The sequence below is a fragment of the Gigantopelta aegis genome, chromosome 6, assembly GCF_016097555.1.
Source record: "Gigantopelta aegis isolate Gae_Host chromosome 6, Gae_host_genome, whole genome shotgun sequence".
NCBI classification, from domain to species: Eukaryota; Metazoa; Mollusca; class Gastropoda; order Neomphalida; family Peltospiridae; genus Gigantopelta; species Gigantopelta aegis.
Genome location: NC_054704.1, coordinates 43,698,068 through 43,717,754, shown reverse-complemented (window position 1 = coordinate 43,717,754; position 19,687 = coordinate 43,698,068). Strand labels below are relative to the sequence as shown.

The window sequence follows — 19,687 nt, the reverse complement described above, 5'->3', positions numbered from 1 at the left end:
CCCCTGTGGTGCCCCCAAAAAGATATTAAAAATACATATTTTAGTAAAACTCACAATTTCATTCCCGCCATGTAATCAGACAGGTTCTGGGCAATAAATATGAGGTATGCACAGCAAAAACCTGAAAAGAACATTTTACAAGACATTAAACATTGTTATGTAGGTACTTAGATTGGCCACAATACATACATGTACATTATTATTTTTATTTTTATTTTTTTTAAACACACTAGAAACATATAACACAGAGAAAAAGACATTTTTAATGTTTTTGGACATAACAAACATGGATGATGATGAGATGACGCAGCATTGTCAGCATACACAGGGTAGGGAGCAGTATCATCAGCCAGTGACCTCTGTAAACAAAGGAATGGAAAAAAAGCAATGGTGAAGCAGCAGCATTTCCATTTCGGTATGGGACTACTTGACAGGTCCATGCTCAATGATTGCTGGCAGTTGAGCTATCTCGGTATCACCTGAGCCCGGGGTACACAGAACCTGCAGTGCATGCTGGGTAATCATCCCCCATGTGGGGTCATACACTCAGGAGACACCCATAATCACACCTATGAAGTGGGTGAAACTCGGTGTATGTTGCCTTACACCTACCCATTGAGCCTAGTGGTGCACTCACTCTGGGTTGGAGCCGGTACTGGCATGAAAAATCCCCCACTGCCTCAGGTGGAATACAAACCCAGTACCTACCAACCTGGAGTCTGATGGCATAACCACTACACCACCGAGGCTAGTATGTACATTATTGTTAACACTTTCAATAATACTTCAATGTATAGCAAAAATAACAATACATAATTTGGTTTCACTTATATTTAACAACAACCTTTAGGAACTGGTCAGCAAATTGGGCCATGGAAAAAAAAAAAAAGTGTCTTCGGGCACCGACCCTACCTAAGAAACAGTGTGACAGTAATTTTATTTTTATCGTTTTTGGGGGAGTTTTTTTTCTTCAATATATTAACATGTACATGTAAGTACAAAATACTCTCTGGACCCATACACACATGTATGTGTGACAGAAGTAAAAAAGAAAAAAAAGAAAAGCTTACTACGTACCCTACCTAATTTTTTTCAGCATGTTCCCTGAAAAACACATTTTTTTAGGTGCTACAGGTAAATGAAATTAGTTGGATGTAATTATTATAAGCATGTAGTTCCAGGTATAATCTACTTTTCTGACCAATCCATTGAAATGGGGGAATTGTCACTTGCGAGAGGTTAAGTCGAAAAGAAAAATTAATTAATATATTTTATGAGAGACAACTTTGATAGCCATACTCTAATGAACTGAAATGAATGAAGGAAATGTTTGTTTATTTAACGACACACTCAACACGTTATCTGGCATCAGACATATGGTTAAGAACCACACAGATATTGAGAAAGGAAACCTACTGTCGCCACTTCATGCATGGGCTACTCTTTTCAATTAGCAGCAAGGGATCTGTTATATGCACCATCCCACAGACAGGATAACACATAGGTAGTACATATCACAACCTTTTATATACCAGTCGTGGTGCACTGGCTGGAACGAGAAATAGCTAAATGGGCCCACCGATGGGGAGCAATCCCACACTGGCCGCACATCAAGCGAGCGCCATACCACTGGACTACGTCCCGCCCCTCCATACTCTAATGACAACCATACTCTAATGACAACCATACTCTAACGACAACCAAACGATACTAATTAGATACCTATTTGTGAGAGAACAATCGCCAGATCGACTAGAAATCGTCCTGTATGGCCCATAGCTTGATATCCTGAAACAAGAAAGTTCAAAGGAATTAATACATTTGCATATATGTTAAATATATAAATAACTTTTTTTTTACAGTATTTATTTCCAATATTGGAAGTGGAATTGGTAAACAGTTTTGTTTAATGACACCACAAGAGCACATTGAAAAGTTAGTTTGTTTTTGTTTAATGACACCACTAGAGCCCATTGATTTATTAATCATCGGCTACTGAATGTCAAACATTTGGTAATTCTTACATATAGTCATCAGAGGAAACCCACTACATTTTTCCATTAACAGCAAGAGATCTTTCACATGCACTTTCTCAAAGATAGGAAAGCACATACCACGGCCTTTGACCAGTTGTGGTGCACTGTTTGGAATAAGAAAAAACCTATCAGCTGAATGGATCCACCAAGGTGGTTTGATCCTGTGATGAAAGCACCTCAGGCGAGCTCTCAACTAACTGAGCTAAATCCCATCCACAGAGCACATAGATTTATTAATCATCAGCAACTGGTTATCAAACATCTGGTAATTTTGACATACACATTTAGCGAGGAAACCCACTACATTTTTCCCCATCAGTAACAAGGCTTTTATTATATGCACCATCCCACACATGGGTTAGCACATACATGACCTTTGATACACCAGTTGAGGTGCACTGGCTGGAATGAGAAATAGCCCAATTGTTCCTCCGATGGGGATCGATCCTAGACCAAGCATGCATTAGGTGATCACTTTACCACAGGGCTACGTCCCACTCTTTGGTGAACAGATGCACACCTATATAATATTATTAATTAATATATATCCTTTATAATTTCAGTATACATTCAGGAACATGTACTGGAGGGGAGGTTGGAGTCAGAGAATTTGTAAATCAAGAATAAACAGTTCCAGAAATGAGTAATGAAATATAATGCTACATTTTTTATGTTAAAGATTACTAATTTTAATAGACATGTACATTTATTCCACACTTCGAGCTTTATTAATTTTAATATATATAATAGTTATGCATGGATCAAATTATCCTGTTTGACTCATTTATGACTAGGCACTTGACCCAGTTTACATGCTCTTCAAAGGGTATTCAAATGAAGATTTTATCAATGCTGTAACATATGTTGTTCAGTTCAATTATCACATATATAATATTATGTACACTGCCATGTTACAATATTTATACAAAAGTTTGATCTTTAGATTAATCTGTACTTCAGACTCTTTAGGACAGTTTAACACAGGGCTTACTTTTTTGATTAAAAATATACTCTGTCAAAAAAGAAACACATAGGCGAAATATTCATGGAATTATCTCTTTAATACAAAGTGGCATAATTTTGTTATTTATGATCAATCACAGTAAAATTTGACATGAGTATGTCACAATCTTCTTGCTATGGACTGACGGCAGTGGAGGCGTTTTCGTCAACAAACAGTGTCACATGAGGGCACTGAAATCTTAACCTTGTGTGGCCACCAACAGCAGCAATCACTGCGTGACATCTCCTTGGCATAGACTGAATGAGTCTCTAAATCTGGGTACATGGAATCTTAGCCCATTTTTCCTGCAATGCATGTGAAAGTTGCGGAAGCGTCTGAGGCTCCGGGTCACGCTGGCGTACATGTCTGTCCAGTTCGTCCCATAGATGTTCAATAGGGTTGAGATCTGGTGATCTTGATGGCCATGGCAGCACATTAATGTTCTCATTCTGTAGGAAATCCATTGCTATACATGCCGTATGCGGCCTGGCATTGTCCTGCTGAAAGAGTTCTCGCTGTCGATCCAAAATAGGAAGCATGTGACGGCGAAGAATTTCATCCCGGTAGCGTACAGCTGTCAGGTTGCCTTATACAAACACAAGTTAACTTGGGCGATGCAGTCTGTAAACACGTCGTCGTCCATCACGTCACTATAGAAGGAAACGTGACTCATCGCTGAACCATACTCACCGCCAGTTTCCCAAGTTCCATCCCTGTACATTCGTGCACCAGCGAAAACGTAAATATCGATATTGACATCGCAGGATGGGGCCAACATGCGGTCTCCTAACACGTAAACCAGCTTCTCGAAGTCGGTTCCGAATGGTTTGTGCAGACACCCTTCTCAAACCAGGTATGTGTCCAGCAGTGTTTGTTGCTGTGGCAGTTCAGTAACGCAAGTGCAGAACCCGGATGTAGCGATCTTGTGCTGCAGTTGTTATACGAGGTTTTCCACTTCTGAGCCAGTCTTCAGCTGATTGAAACTGCTGGTACCTGTCCCAGAGACATGAAATGGTGCTCTGATGGACGTTCATGTGGCGTGCGACTGCTAACTGCGATTCACCTAACTGGAGGTGGCTTATTGCAATGTTTTGATTCGGCAGGCTTAGTCTTGGCATCTTGTAACTCGTCTACGTCGAAATGAAACTGAGGCATCATTGCGAGCATTGCAGCTTTAAATACCCATCAATACCCCAATCTTTCCCCCTAGTTTCATGTGCATTCGCCAAAATCTGACCATTTCACGCCGGTTTCCTGCAACTGTCACACAACGTGCGTTAAATTTGTTTTAGGGTGCATTTGGGCATGCTATCCCCTTCCAGGAACATTAACAAACATGGTCATTCAGCAACATTGTACAAAAAAAACTACATTTTGTAAAATCAAACACTTTTCTTCTTTCCCTATCACCTATGTGTTTCTTTTTTGACAGAGTATATGTACCATACATATTCATTATCCACCACAGAAATTAACATTTTAATTGAGGAAGTCACAGAACATTAAGTTTCGAAGTTTGATCAAGACTGAAATATGAGGAAAAATACCTTACCCACATCACCATAGGACAAGTCTTCACCCTACAAAACATTAAATTAAATGAATAATAACAATTAGAAACAATTCTGATGATATATACATGTATTATGCATGATAGTGTACTTTTGTATACTGTAGGTGCCCTTTACCAAAATTGCACCCCATCCCTAACAAAATCATGCACCTGCTCATGATAGCTATTATATACAGATATGGTTGAATAAAGTATATTTTAGACAAACCCAACTGATATATTTTCTCATTATACCACATTGGACCATTTAGGACAGGTTAAAGGCATAGTACCATAGACAGTTGATCTACCATACAATGTATCCGGTGGGTCATCTGTGTATGTTATTATGCAAAGCTTAAAATTCATTTTGTGAAGTGGGATGCAATGTTTGCTTCTCATAGTTTATTCTTGAAGCAAAAGCTGGAAATTGAGAAGCAGTTCTAGACCACAGATATTGTGTGGGTTTTTCTTGATTATGTGTTAAATCTCAATAACATTTAAAACTGAATTAAAATTTTTAATTGATAAAAAATTTTAACAATTTAATAATAATTTAATACATTTTATATCAATTATTAATTTTAAATCAGTTTTAAATGTTAATGAGATTTAACAAGCATTCTGAGAGTACTACTAAAGCAATGTATGTCCCCTACAGAGCCCCCCAACAAATGTTCTTATCTCCTAACTTCAAGGGCAAAAAATAACTGAGAAAAATTGGTAAAATGCTGTGGATATCAAACTTCATCTGTAACAGAACATAATAAAGTTATACACAAAATGTCAGCTTGATATCTTGAGGCATTGCAAAAAAAGAAGAAGTCAGATTTAGGGGGGTTAATCTTATAATTTCAAGGGCCATAACTCTGTCAAAAATCACCATAAAAGTCACATTTAATCTGTAACAGTACATGATAAAGATATACACATTTTTGTAATTTTTTAAAAAACATCCGGATAACAAGTTTTCGTATGTCCTAAGTTCATGGGCCATAACTCTGTTAAAAATGGGTAAATTGCCACGAAAGTCAATCTTCATCTGTAACAGTACATGATAAAGCTATATACAAAATTTCAGCTTCATATCTCTAGGCATTGTAAACCATGTAGAAAACAAATGTTCAAGGACCATACATGTAACTGGGTAAATCACCATAACAGTCAAATTCGATCTGTAACAGAACTTGATAAAACTAAACACAAACTTTCAGCTCAGTATCTCAAGGCATTCTAAAAAAAATGCCAGAAAACTATATGTCAGACAGATGGATGGACAGACAGACAGACAAACAGACCGACAGATGGAAATGAAACCTATCGTCCCCTCTGGTTGGACCGGTAAGGGACAGACAGACAGTGACAGACAAACAGACAGATGGAGATGAAATCTACAGTCCACTCTAGTTGGACTGATGGGGGACAGGCAGACACAGATGGAGATGAAACCTATAGTCCCCTCTGGTTGGACTGATAGGGGACAGGCAGACAGACAGACAGGTGGAGATGAAACCAATAGTCCACTCTGGTTGGACTGATAGGGGACAGGCAGACAGACAGACAGATGGAGATGAAACCAATAGTCCCCTCTGGTTGGACTGATAGGGGACAGGCAGACAGACAGACAGATGGAGATGAAACCAATAGTCCCCTCTGGTTGGACTGATAGGGGACAGGCAGACAGACAGATGGAGATGAAACCAATAGTCCACTCTGGTTGGACTGATAGGGGACAGGCAGACAGACAGATGGAGATGAAACCAATAGTCCACTCTGGTTGGACTGATAGGGGACAGGCAGACAGACAGATGGAGATGAAACCAATAGTCCACTCTGGTTGGACTGATAGGGGACAGGTAGACAGACAGACAGACAGATGGAGATGAAACCAATAGTCCACTCTGGTTGGACTGATAGGGGACAGGCAGACAGACAGACAGACAGACAGACAGATGGAGATGAAACCAATAGTCCACTCTGGATGGACTGATAGGGGGACAGGCAGACAGACAGATGGAGATGAAACCAATAGTCCACTCTGGTTGGACTGATAGGGGACAGGTAGACAGGCAGACAGACAGACAGATGGAGATGAAACCAATAGTCCACTCTGGTTGGACTGATAGGGGACAGGCAGACAGACAGACAGACAGACAGACAGACAGATGGAGATGAAACCAATAGTCCACTCTGGTTGGACTGATAGGGGACAGGCAGACAGACAGACAGACAGACAGACAGATGGAGATGAAACCAATAGTCCACTCTGGTTGAACTGATAGGGGACAGGTAGACAGACAGAAGTGAAACCTACATGTATAGTCCCCTCTGGCTGGACCGGTAAGGGACTAATAAGTTACTACAAAAACTAGGACAATTACAAACACACAGATATAAGACGCTGATGTTCTAAACAAGAACATTTATCAAAAGTGTCATTTTAGTCATTAAAAACGCTTATTAGTCAGAAATGACTTATGTTGACAGAAAACTTAGGACAGTCCCTTTAAATAATAAATGTTACAACAAAATATTTGGTGGTATGTGACCTAAATTGTATGGGTGTTACCTTGGAAAGGGGAGGATCTTTAACCCGAATGACGAGGTGTTCTTCCCCTCTCATCAGATCTTGTAATTCGTCCTTTGAGCCTGCTGTCTTCAGCCCATCATCTTCTTCCCTCATTCTGCTGTAACTAGACTTGGAACCTTGATTTTCCAGAATTCTGTACTTGCACTCGATTAACAGGAGCATAGCTTTGATGCTGAAATAAGCCAACCACATGTAGTCAAAATCAAGTTGTTTTTTTTTACACATTTTATTTACAGTTATACATGTATGTCGTCAGACATATGGTTAAAGGTAGGGTCAAATCAAACAAGAGCCTTATGTGTTGGAAAGATGCATACCCGGACCACCAACACATACTGACACTTTAGCAAATGAAAAACGCATAATTTTAGAGTTAATAAAAAACTGTGATTATTCCTGCTAACTGGGGGCAGCCATTTTGTTTCATTTTTGTGACGTCCGGTGGGATAGCTTGGGGCGAAGTGACGTCAACTCCTGACCATCTCCTGTATGTACAGTGTAAACAAAAGCAGTAATTTTCGACAAGGCACTTCTCTTTGATCAACCTGACTTGTAAAACAGCATAAATTACATAATAATATAATAAACTATTTAACTAAATATATTTCAAGTTGCATTAACGGAACAAAATGGGGTTATAGTATTTTTCTCTGTTTAATAATCCAAAGGAAAAATGTACACTATTAGGCCTATTGATATGCTACGTTGGAGCAAAAACGACAACCCACGATACCCAAGTGATAATTTTCTTTTCTTTGGGACTACGTAATTGGTCAGTTCTGTGGTTTTAGATGGAAAAGTCTACTTAGCCAATAGTTTTACATAACTATTTACAGTAATAAACCATGTCCATTACAATTTTAGGGGCGACAGGTAATATTCCACAATACCGGTATGTATTTTTGTGTCTAGACAGCATCAATTAATTGGCTCGTCTGGTTACCAATCAAATACACACCTGCCAATCAGGAATCACAGGTAGAAGCAACTAACAGCATAGACCAATTAACTAAGAAAATACTCCGTGTATCATTTCAGTACGTAGGTTAATGCATGGGCAAAACATTGTTAATTGTTTCGACTTGTTGTGTAGCCACTTTGACAATGTTATTTTATTTTGTATTGAAAAATAATATATATAGTGCTGGATATACTTATTGCTGGCTTACTGGGATGTGTATTATTACAGAACATTGCAATGTATGACTATTTATCATCCCGCAAAAACCAGGTAGATTGTGTTTCTCTAGTTCTAAGGCTCATTCCTGACTTTACGTGTTAAGTATTACGTAACCACCAGCTCGTCTGAGGGCGTACTCACTGAGATGGTACAAAATGGCTGCACCCGTTATATATAATAGCTGTCACATTTAACCGTTTTATTAATTAACTATATGATTATACGTATTGATATTAAGCAATAATGTGCATTATATATCGTTGAATATGCATACCAGGCCAAATGCCTTAATTGTCCTCTCCTTTAAGGACCACACAGATATTGAAAGAGGAAACCCACTGTCGTCACTTCATAGGCTACTCTTTTCGATTAGCAGCAAGGATCTTTTATATGTACCATCCCACAGACAAGGTAGTACATACCACAGCCTTTAATATGCCAGTTGTGGTGCACTGGCTGGAACGAGTATAACCTAATGGGCCCACCAACGGGGATCGATCCCAGACCGACTGTGCTTTGAACGAGCGCTTTACCACTGGGCTACATCCCGTCCCAAATCAAGTTTAGTCATTGTAGCAGTAATAGAAATAAGCAGAATTTTCCATTTGTCCACCAGATATGTAAATCTACAAATCTACTTTTATCACCAATATTTTCATTTTCCATAATAATGGTTATTGTTATAAAAGTAATTTTCACTTGTTCACTGAACACCTATTGTGGCTCATTTGAAGTACACTGTGCTTATCCAACTGCAGCAATTATCTGTGATAATTGGAACTACTGTGGAAATTGCAACAGCTTTTAATCCATTGCAGAACATTTTTTGCTGTGGACATTTCTATTTCTATTGCAAGTGCTTATTTCAAATGCTGTGTAGTGGCTGTATACCCTTGTGTGCATTCAGGAAAAGGGCACACACACACACACACACACACACACACCAACTTATGAAAAGGACAACACAATGAATATTTTTTAAAGCCAGAAGAAAGAGGCACATATATATATGGGGGGGGGGGGCAAGTCCCTGCCCCCCACCCACCTCTGATACTTCCACACTGCTGTTAACTCCTTCTAGCTGGGAACTGTTACTGGAATGCAAATCTAGGTGTGGATCTACAGGTTTTTAATGGGAGGGAGCATTACGAAACATTAGTGTAATGTTGTATGATGGCATAGATCATTTAAGTTAAAGTTTGTTTTGTTTAATGACACCACTAGAGCACATTGATTTATTAATCATCGGCTAATGGATGTCAAACATTTGGTGATTTTTACATAGTCTTAGAGAGGAAGCCCGCCAGACTTTTCCATTAGTAGCAAAGGATCTTTTATATGCACCAACCCACAGACAGGATAGCACCTACCATGGTCTTTGATATATATATATATATATACCAGTTGTGATGCATTGACTGGAAAGAGAAATAGGCCAACGGGTCCACCGATGGGGATTGATCCTAGACCGACCAGGCATCAGACAAGCTCTTTATCACTAGGCTACATCCCACCCACCCCATCATTACTAAAAGATTCCTGACCTTACACAAGCACAGCTAATTACTTGATCAAAAGGAAGGAAGTGGCACCCACTACCAGCCCACTATAGCATTGACATAACCTTTTCGTGTATGTGCTGGAATGACATCAATGGTCATTGACTGAACCTTTGTGTGATATCAAACTAATTACAGCATGCAGCATGCCAGCAAATCCACAATGTAATTAAGTTGAGGGTGTGTCATGAAGTTTGTTTTGTTTAACGACACCACTAGAGTACATTGATTTATTAATCATTGGCTCTTTTATGTCAAACATTTGGTAATTTTGACGTATAGTCTTAGAGAGGAAACCTGCTGTCGCCACTTCATGCATGGGCTACTCTTTTCAATTAGCAGCAAGGGATCTTTTATATGCACCACAGACAGGATAGCATATACCATGGCCTTTGATATACCAGTCATGGTGTACTGGCTGGGACCAGGGGATTAACAAGGAATGAAGAAAATGTTTTATTTAACTACGCACTCAACACATTTTATTGACGGTTATATGGCGTCAAGACATATGGTTAAGGACCACACAGATATTGAGAGAGAGAGGAAACCCGCTGTCGCCACTTCATGGGCTACTCTTTTCGATTAGCATCAAGGGATCTTTTATATGCACCATCCTACAGACCATGACCTTTGTTACACCAGTTGTGGAGCACTGGCTGGAACGTGAAATAGCCCTATGGGTCCTCTGACGGGGATTGATCCTAGACCGACCACACATCAAGCGAACACTTTACCACTGGGCTATGTCCCGCCCCAGGGGACTAACAGTTAACCCCACTAAAAATATTCAATTGCCCTTTTCCCCTCTTTTAATCTCCAGTTCCCCCCCTCCCCCCCTCCCACACACACACTGGTATGCCCTTTTGATGAGTTGCTCCATGTGTTCTTTTCTCATTAGTCCCCATGTAAACTATTTTCTTGATCCACCCCTGGAATGTGTATCTGTAAGAGCTATATATATACATACATGTACAGAATATTAATCCACATACCTTATAATACCAACACCGGTCATCACCAAGGTTCCTTCAATGATTCCAGCCTATATAAATACAAAAATATAACAGTCAAATATACCGACCTCGGTGGCGTCATGGTTAAGTCATCGGACACAAGGCTGGTAGGTACAGGGTTCACAGCCTGGTACCGGCTGCCACCCTGAGTGAGTTTTAACAACTCAATGGGTAGGTGTAAGGCCACTACACCCTTGTCTCTCTCACTAACCACTAACAAGTAACAACTAACCCACTGTCCTGGCCAAACAGCCCAGATAGCTGAGGTGTGTGCCCATGATAGCGTGCTTGAACCTTAATTGGATATAAGCACAAAAATAAGTTGAAATGAATGAATGAATGAATGCAGTCAAATATTCTGTGTGTGAACATGTACCTGCAGCAAATTTCTGAATACACAACAAAAGAAAAGAGACAATTATTATTACTTAAAAAAGTAACGGGCCCTAGTTTTTAAAACTCTACGATGTATGTTTTAAAAACTACTATATTAAAGCCGCTTTTGATTTTAAAACTGAAATTAGGCATTACTTAAAAATATTGTATTGTTTAGAAGATCCATTTCCATACATCCGATGTGTTTATGGTCATCCTGGGTTTTGTAATGCACATTTATAATTCTACAAATGCATGTACCTTTGAGAAGTAATGGCTATGAAGACAAGTCTTTATCTATTTTTATTTTCCCTGTTACAATGTCACAGACTCTTGTTGAACTATTAAAACTTTCTGCACTGTTGCTGGTTTGTAGATTAACCAAACTTAGTGTCTATTTTTACGGGTTCAAACTAAGGTCTCAGGGCTCACACGACCGGGTGAAGTGAGCCCAAACTTCGCTCTGACCAGCCTGACTTCCCTGTGCTAGTCACTGTAAGGTGAAACTTGTGTCACCTTTTCAAAAATAGCTATCACTTGCAATGTACACAATCATGGATGAATGGTGAATAACTTGATGAACACCTATTCATAGATAATAATTAAGTGTGAAGTGTCTGAGAGTTTGAAGAGATTTTGGTGCCACAAAATCATGCGACAGGCTCACAGACAGACGGTCTAGCTCAGACAACACCTGTGTCTGGCACTAATACTTGGCCTAATGGTGTTACTGACTGTTGAAGCATATTGTCAGGCGAATGTGCTGGAAATTGTACAAGGGTGGGGATCTAGATAATGACCATAGCATTTTTAAGGGAGTTTGGGTTATGATCCTCTGGAAAATACATTGAACAAAAAATATTCATTTGGAGCAGCAGACCTCCAAGTGAAAAAAAAGGTGGAGTAATTAACTAGTTTTATGTAGACTTTGTGAATAAATTCAACCAAAAAAATCCAGATGTTGAAATTATAAAATAGTAATGTCAATAGTAATTTACGGTATATGCACTCATAATAAGCGGTGATCTGTCCTACACACCCAGCGGCCACTTACATTGGATCCCCAAGTCGCTAAAATGCCCGTGTTAAGCGGCCACTGTAAATTCTTTAAAACATTTTTTTATTGTAAACAACAGTGACAAGGTGCAGCAAATAAGCAATTTTCACACCTTCATGGATATTAGTACCCATTCAGACTGACAAAACCGCAGTGTATTAATTAAGAAACTGACGGTAGAACGCATTTAATTGCCTCTGGGTAATCTAAGCTTGACCGTGATAGATTAATCTGCTAGGACAATACTCTGCATGGAGTAGGTATTAAATGAAATGACAAGACGAACTTGTGGGAGAATGAATTCTAAATGGTTAAATTAGTGCTTTTCAATTACATTTAATTATTTCTAAAGAAGGCGACATGTGGAAAGGCGATTTAAAAAACAAACATAATGAGCACATATCCATCAATGAGCAGTACAGACGGTAAAAAATAAATAAATAAATAAAATACAGATTGTAAAAGTTGCACCTGTACTAAGATAACTTCTTTTTGCGTATTCTATTTTTTGGATTAAAAATTCAAATCTCCCTGTTGTTAAAAACTTCGCTCTCTCTAAAGTTTGAGAAAGAAGTGACTTCGCTCTATGATTATGACCTCACGTGAGCCCTGGGTCTGCGACTATAATGAAAATTAAATTATAACTAAATATATACAGTGAACCCCTCTGAACTGGATACCCTTGGGACCATGTAAAATGTCTGGTTTAAGAGGTATCGGATAATCCGATTTAGAGAAGTTTTGTTGTTTACTGATTTTTAAAAAAGGACCGTGAAAAATGTCCGGTTTTGAGGGATTTCCGGTTTACAGAGGGTCCTGTTTTGAGAGGTTTCACTGTAATAGAGAGCTTTTCATTTTCGTTCTATATAATAGTTTTACTAGACAATTTTTTTTTTAAATCACAGAATGTACAGCTTTTACCTAAAGCTATCATTTACCATGTACTATTTATTTATTCAATGTTTCAATTATACTCACTGAAACATTACAACCTGGATGTATTGCATCCAGTCAATGACCCACTGGGGTTATTTTCAGTTCTGACTAGTGTCTCACAAAGTCTAAATTTTTGCAGCATTGCAGTTCTTTGCATTTCACAGAAATAATTAATCTTTCTGGTGATGTGTCGGTAGTGTATCGGCAACATCAGGGAACCGAAAGTTTTGTTACCCATTATCATGTTACATAATTAACCAATGCCAACAAAAGAAAGAAAGAAATGTTTTATTTCACGACACACTCAACACATTTAATTTACGGTTATATGGCGTCACACATATGGTTAAGGACCACACAGACTTGAGAGGAAACCCGCTGTCGCCACTACATGGGCTACTCTTTCCGATTAGCAGCAAGGGATCTTTTATTTGCACTTCCCACAGGCAGGATAGCACAAACCATGGCCTTTGTTGAACCAGTTATGGATCAATGGTCGGTGCAAGTGGTTTACACCTACCCATTGAGCCATGCGGAGCACTCACACAGGGTTTGGAGTTGGTATCTGGATTAAAAATCCCATGCCTCGACTGGGATCAGAACCCAGTACCTACCAGCTTGTAGACTGATGGCTAACCACGACGCCACCGAGGCCGGTTCCCAATGCCAACATTACCAAAAAACAGTTTCTGGTGTGTTTCGATAATAAAGGGCACAGAACCTAAAAAAGAGTTTCCCATAAAATTTAAAATCCTGTGGCCTGCATTGGCCTACTATAAAGGCTTATCTAAGATCTGAGTTTTGGGGGGATGGGTATAACTATAAGTGAGTTTCACAAACAAATTGAAGTGTGCACTCACACACCTTTGTGAAGATGGAACATAGCCCAGTGGTAAAGCTCTTGCTTTATGCTCGGTCAGTCTAGGATCGATCCCATTGTTGGACCTATTGGGCTATTTATCGTTCCAGCCAGTGCTCCATTGTTGGGCCTAGCTATTGGGCTATTTATCGTTCCAGCCAGTGCTCCATTGTTGGACTTATTGGGCTATTTATCGTTCTAGCCAGTGCTCCATTGTTGGACCTATTGGGCTATTTATCGTTCTAGCCAGTGCTCCATTGTTGGACCTATTGGGCTATTTATCGTTCTAGCCAGTACTCCATTGTTGGACCTATTGGGCTATTTATCATTCCAGCCAGTGCTCCATTGTTGGACCTAGCTATTGGGCTATTTATCATTCCAGCCAGTGCTCCATTGTTGGACCTAGCTATTGGGCTATTTATCATTCCAGCCAGTGCTCCATTGTTGGACCTAGCTATTGGGCTATTTATCATTCCAGCCAGTGCTCCATTGTTGGACCTAGCTATTGGGCTATTTATCATTCCAGCCAGTGCTCCATTGTTGGAACCATTGGGCTATTTATCATTCCAGCCAGTGCTCCACAACTTGTGTAACAAAGTACACATTTGGTTAGAATTAAATATGAACATAAGAAGGATTTAAATGAAAAACACTGTGCACCTATTGTTGTGTTCACCAACATAGACCTAATAAACACAATTTTTACCTTTGATAACAATTTTTTTTTTTTTAGATATATATATACATGAAAACAATTCCCAACATATTTACATCAATTTCATCATGTAAACTGGAGTAACAATTACAATTAAACTGTGCTGCAATTTTTTTATGAGACTTTTTAATGATTGTAATTACATATGAAAAATATTAGTGGCTGTATTTCAAACATGTTTCTAATAGTTCTAATATTTGTACTAGGTTAAATTTCATTTTATTTCCTAAAATGTGGGGGGGGTTTCATACGTACGAAATTATTTGAAGACAAAATCCAGTTTGGGCGTCTTACAAATATTAAGATGACCAAAAACACATTGAATATACAGACACTGATATTCTAAACAAGAAAATATATTTAATATGTAAGTTTAATCATAGAAATATTTTATTAGTCGGCAACATCTTACAATGCAGCAAACTTGGGAATGTCCCTTTAACATTTCCCCACACATACAATTGTGTATTTTTCTAATCGATCATCACATTGGCAGAGCCAAACCGAACAATTTTTGTTATCATAATCGATCATCATTAGCAATCTAATTAAAATTAGCTCCACTATTACACGTGGATCTAACAGCAGCCCGTTGGAGCTCATGTCCAGTTGACCTTTTATTCGACCAATCAAAACCTTACTTGCAAAATCATGCCAGTAATTTGAAAAGAATTTGAAAACATATGGGATTATGCCAAGGGTATACGAAATGATTCGGGTGAATTATGAAGTATACCGGAAACTAATTTTAATATAAAATTTGTTTCAAGATGGAAAAAAAAACCGTGATAGTATAGCCATAAAATCTGTTTATACTAGTATACAATCCAGAGTTTATTACTGCATTTCCCCCCGTTTATTCAATGTTGATACAATGCAGCAAACTTCGGAATGTCCCTTTAACATTTCCCCACACATACAATTGTGTATTTTTCTAATCGATCATCACATTGGCAGAGCCAAACCGAACAATTTTTGTTATCATAATCGATCATCATTAGCAATCTAATTAAAATTAGCTCCACTATTACACGTGGATCTAACAGCAGCCCGTTGGAGCTCATGTCCAGTTGACCTTTTATTCGACCAATCAAAACCTTACTTGCAAAATCATGCCAGTAATTTGAAAAGAATTTGAAAACATATGGGATTACGCCAAGGGTATACGAAATGATTCGGGTGAATTATGAAGTATACCGGAAACTAATTTTAATATAAAATTTGTTTCAAGACGGAAAAAAAAACGTGATAGTATAGCCATAAAATCTGTTTATACTAGTATACAATCCAGAGTTTATTACTGCATTTCCCCCCGTTTTTTCAATGTTGAAATAGACCAACAAGTTTGCCTATTGCATAAACAGTCTCACCTGATATTTTTAGAATGTGTATGCTCCCCAATAACGCTATAAAAGGCAAAGTGTAATTGGTTGATATTTAAATTGTTATTTATAGATGAAATATCACCTGGACATGGGAGTCCACGCAATGCTGTTAGAGCTAATTTTAATCAGATTGTCATCGTTAGATCACTACATGTAGCCGAGTGTGTGGTTAATTAACAAAGTTCCAATGACTGTCATAGGGTGTCATAGGGTGGTAGTGAAGCTGAATGTCAAATGCGAGTAAAAATTCTGACGGACAAGTTAAAAAATGCAAATACCAGTCCGACTGTCTACCTGTCTTTTTGATTTGGTTTGCCACATGATGTTAATCACTTACCAAATGTTCTTAATTATGTTTTGTCATATCTATATATAATTTAAAGTGAAGACACTGTATATTATAATATTGTTAATAATATATTGTTCTATAGACTGGCGGGTTAGTAGAAATTCTGGTGGGCTAGTAGAAATCTGGCAGGCTAGTAAATTGTAGTTGGTTCTGGTCTGACACAGGCTAGTTAAACATTTTCCATTTCTGCACCCCTGTATATATATAACTGGGGGGAAATCCGGAACTCTTGCCGTATTACAAAACCAGGGGTTTTCTGGAGGGGGTTACCATCAACTTAAACTTACCTCTTTGAATGCGTATGGCAGACCAAGTACACCAGCTCCAATAAACGATATGAAGATGTTCGCAAATATCTTTACGGGATGTTTCAAACCCCCAACACTCGAACCCCCTCCTCCTGCCATGTCTGGCTGCGACTTGTGTAATGTTTATACTCCAAATATGCTATAACATTGGTTGGTTGTTCAATTGTTGTCGTCTACGGATTGTCAAACGTGGAACGCAAAAAGCCCTCTGACGTCTGTCTAAGGGCAACAACTCTATTTATAATCTATCGATGAAACAGCTGGTTGGTAACAGATGCAACTTTTCTCATATGCCAAATTGTTGTCAATCATAAGCATACGAGACAGGGGGCGGGGAGAAAATCATCAAATTCGAGCAAAACGATAGAGAAATTCTAGGGGAAATTTGTTCACCAAGGTAAACATCTACGGTCCGGGTTTTTTACATTTTGACATTTACTGGACCTCCGATATAAACATCACAATAATAAATATCGTGCCGGAGACATTTATCTTGATGAACTAGGGGAAAATTAGCTGGCCTGAACCATATTCACCATATCATGATATATTTCGATAATTTTACCCACAATATTGGTTGTAATCCATGTAAAAATATTTTTAGTGATTCGTTTGCAACCAAATTAAATTTTAGCTGTGTGGCAGTATTGCTAATACAAATAAATGTTGTTATACAGATTCGGGCATTTTCGTTGAATTTGGGCAAAAATCGGCTTGGCCCCTTACAAAAATGGGAGTCCGTACGCCTATGTTGTCAATCCATTACACAGTCAGTCATAACCTCATTGTTTCTGGATTTATTACATTAAAAAAATAATAATCATAAAATATAAAAACAACCTAAAAACAAAAACAACAAAAAAAAAAAAAACAAACACGCCAAAGTATTAATAATTTTTAATAGTACAATGTGCAACTATTAACAATAAAACTATGTTCTCTGTACTTGCGGTAATAACTAACAAGTATACAATGTAAAACTAATTTACTGTTAAATGAAAATGTATTACAAACGTAAACGTACTTTGTAACACTGTGTTGCCTGCATGGTTACAGGCTGGTCAAGCTGATATAATACTTGCTACTGAGTAAAGTGGGTTTGCGGTTATAGGCCAGTCAATCTAACACAAAAAATTGCCTAACCCACCACAAATTGCAAGATTTTTAAAGTGACGTTTTTTTTAAACCTTGGACCCACCTAAGTAACATAGTAAAATTCTACTCAAAAATAATGAGTGGAACATTGTTTATTTTCAGTTTCTAAATGTATCATTGTGTACCTCTGCTTGGGTCACTGCAATTGCTCTTCCAAATACTAGCTGTAACCAAATCTTCACTTCACCCACGTGTTCTTCCACCCACATCCTCAGCTACCAAATACCATAGTCTCCGTGTGTTTCACCAGGTTCAAGAAAGGAAAGGACACAAACTGAATGGGGTTGGAAAATATCTGATGGGAGGATGATCCCCATACATTCAGACTTGGCCGCAGCACCAGAGTCTCTTCTTAAACTTGTGAGGTGTTCTTGCAAAGGGGGTTGTGCCAACAAGCGCTGCAGTTGTCGCAGTATTGGTTTGCATTGCATGATTGTTTTTGTATATATTTGGTGGCCATCTTGAATTTGTAAAGATAAATAATCAAAAGATCAGTTGGCAACATTTATTTTTGGATTCAGCAACCATGAATTATGTAAAATCAAAAGAGTTTCCATTTTTTAAATACCAAATACCATAAGGCCTGTTATTAAGCATGTTTTATAAATATGGTCAAATCTACTACAAAAAGGTACACAATAATACATTTAGAAACTGAAAATAAACAATATTCCACTCATTATTTTTGAGTAGAATTTTACTATGTTACTTAGGTGGGTCCAAGGTTTAAAAAAAACGTCACTTTAAAAATCTTGCAATTTGTGGTGGGTAAAGTCGTAGATTGACTGACCTATTACGGCAGATTCGAAACAGAAAAAAAAGAACGAAGTTTGTTTTGTTTAACGACACCACTAGAGCACATTGATTTATTAATCATCGGCTATTGGATGTCAAACATATGGTAATTTTTGACAGTCATAGAGAGGAAACCCGCTACAGTTTTTCATTAGTAGCAAGAGATCTTTTATATGCACCACCCCACAGACAGGATAGTACATACCACGGCCTTTGATATACCAGTTGTGGTGCACTAGCTGGAACGAGAAATAGCCCATTGGGCCCACCGACTGGGATTGATCCCAAACCGATCGCCCATTAAGCGAACGCTTTACCACTGGGCTACGTCCCGCCCCTTGGAGATAAAAAAAGTGATAGGATCAAACGGATCTCAAGTATTACATGAAATTTTTTAAAAATATAATTACAGTATACAGTGGCGGATCTGGGGGAGGGGGGGTGCATACACCCATACATTTTGCGACAGTTGTATTTTGTTATTTTGGAGAATTCGAGGAATCTCTTCTTCGGAAAAGAGCACGTCGACACCCCCCCCCACCCCCCCACCCCACCCCACCCCCACCCCCCCCACCCCTCCACCCCACCCCACCCCCACCCCCCCCACCCCACCCCACCCCACCCCCACCCCCCCCAAAAGGAAGAAAAAAAGATTAGAAAAGAAAAGAAAAACGGAAAAAAGAAGGAAAAAAAAGGAGGATTTTCTGGATCCGCCACTGGTAGATATCTTCATATATATACTACTCAAAAGAATTTAAGGGTCAGACGATATTTTCGGCATTATTTTCTGAATGTCAATTATATTAGCTAGACCATA

The 19,687-nt window shown here is 38.6% G+C and overlaps 1 protein-coding gene across 6 annotated transcripts in view; it reads right to left on the bottom strand.

Moving 5' to 3' along the window:
• The window catches only part of LOC121375852 (amino acid transporter AVT3B-like), a 43,552-nt gene extending 26,438 nt beyond the window's left edge, over window positions 1-17,114 (bottom strand). For all 6 annotated transcript variants that reach the window (XR_005958362.1, XR_005958363.1, XM_041503521.1 and 3 more), the window contains exons 1-6: window positions 16,900-17,114; window positions 10,916-10,965; window positions 7,161-7,353; window positions 4,592-4,619; window positions 1,723-1,788; window positions 55-121 (exon numbers count right to left, since the gene is read on the bottom strand). Coding sequence is in view for 4 of the 6 variants with exons in the window: in XM_041503521.1 (XP_041359455.1) it covers window positions 55-121; window positions 1,723-1,788; window positions 4,592-4,619; window positions 7,161-7,353; window positions 10,916-10,965; window positions 16,900-17,019 (524 nt within the window). In the remaining 2 variants the exon portion in view is untranslated. The remainder of the gene's footprint in view (window positions 1-54; window positions 122-1,722; window positions 1,789-4,591; window positions 4,620-7,160; window positions 7,354-10,915; window positions 10,966-16,899) is intronic.
• Window positions 17,115-19,687: the final 2,573 nt, after the last annotated feature.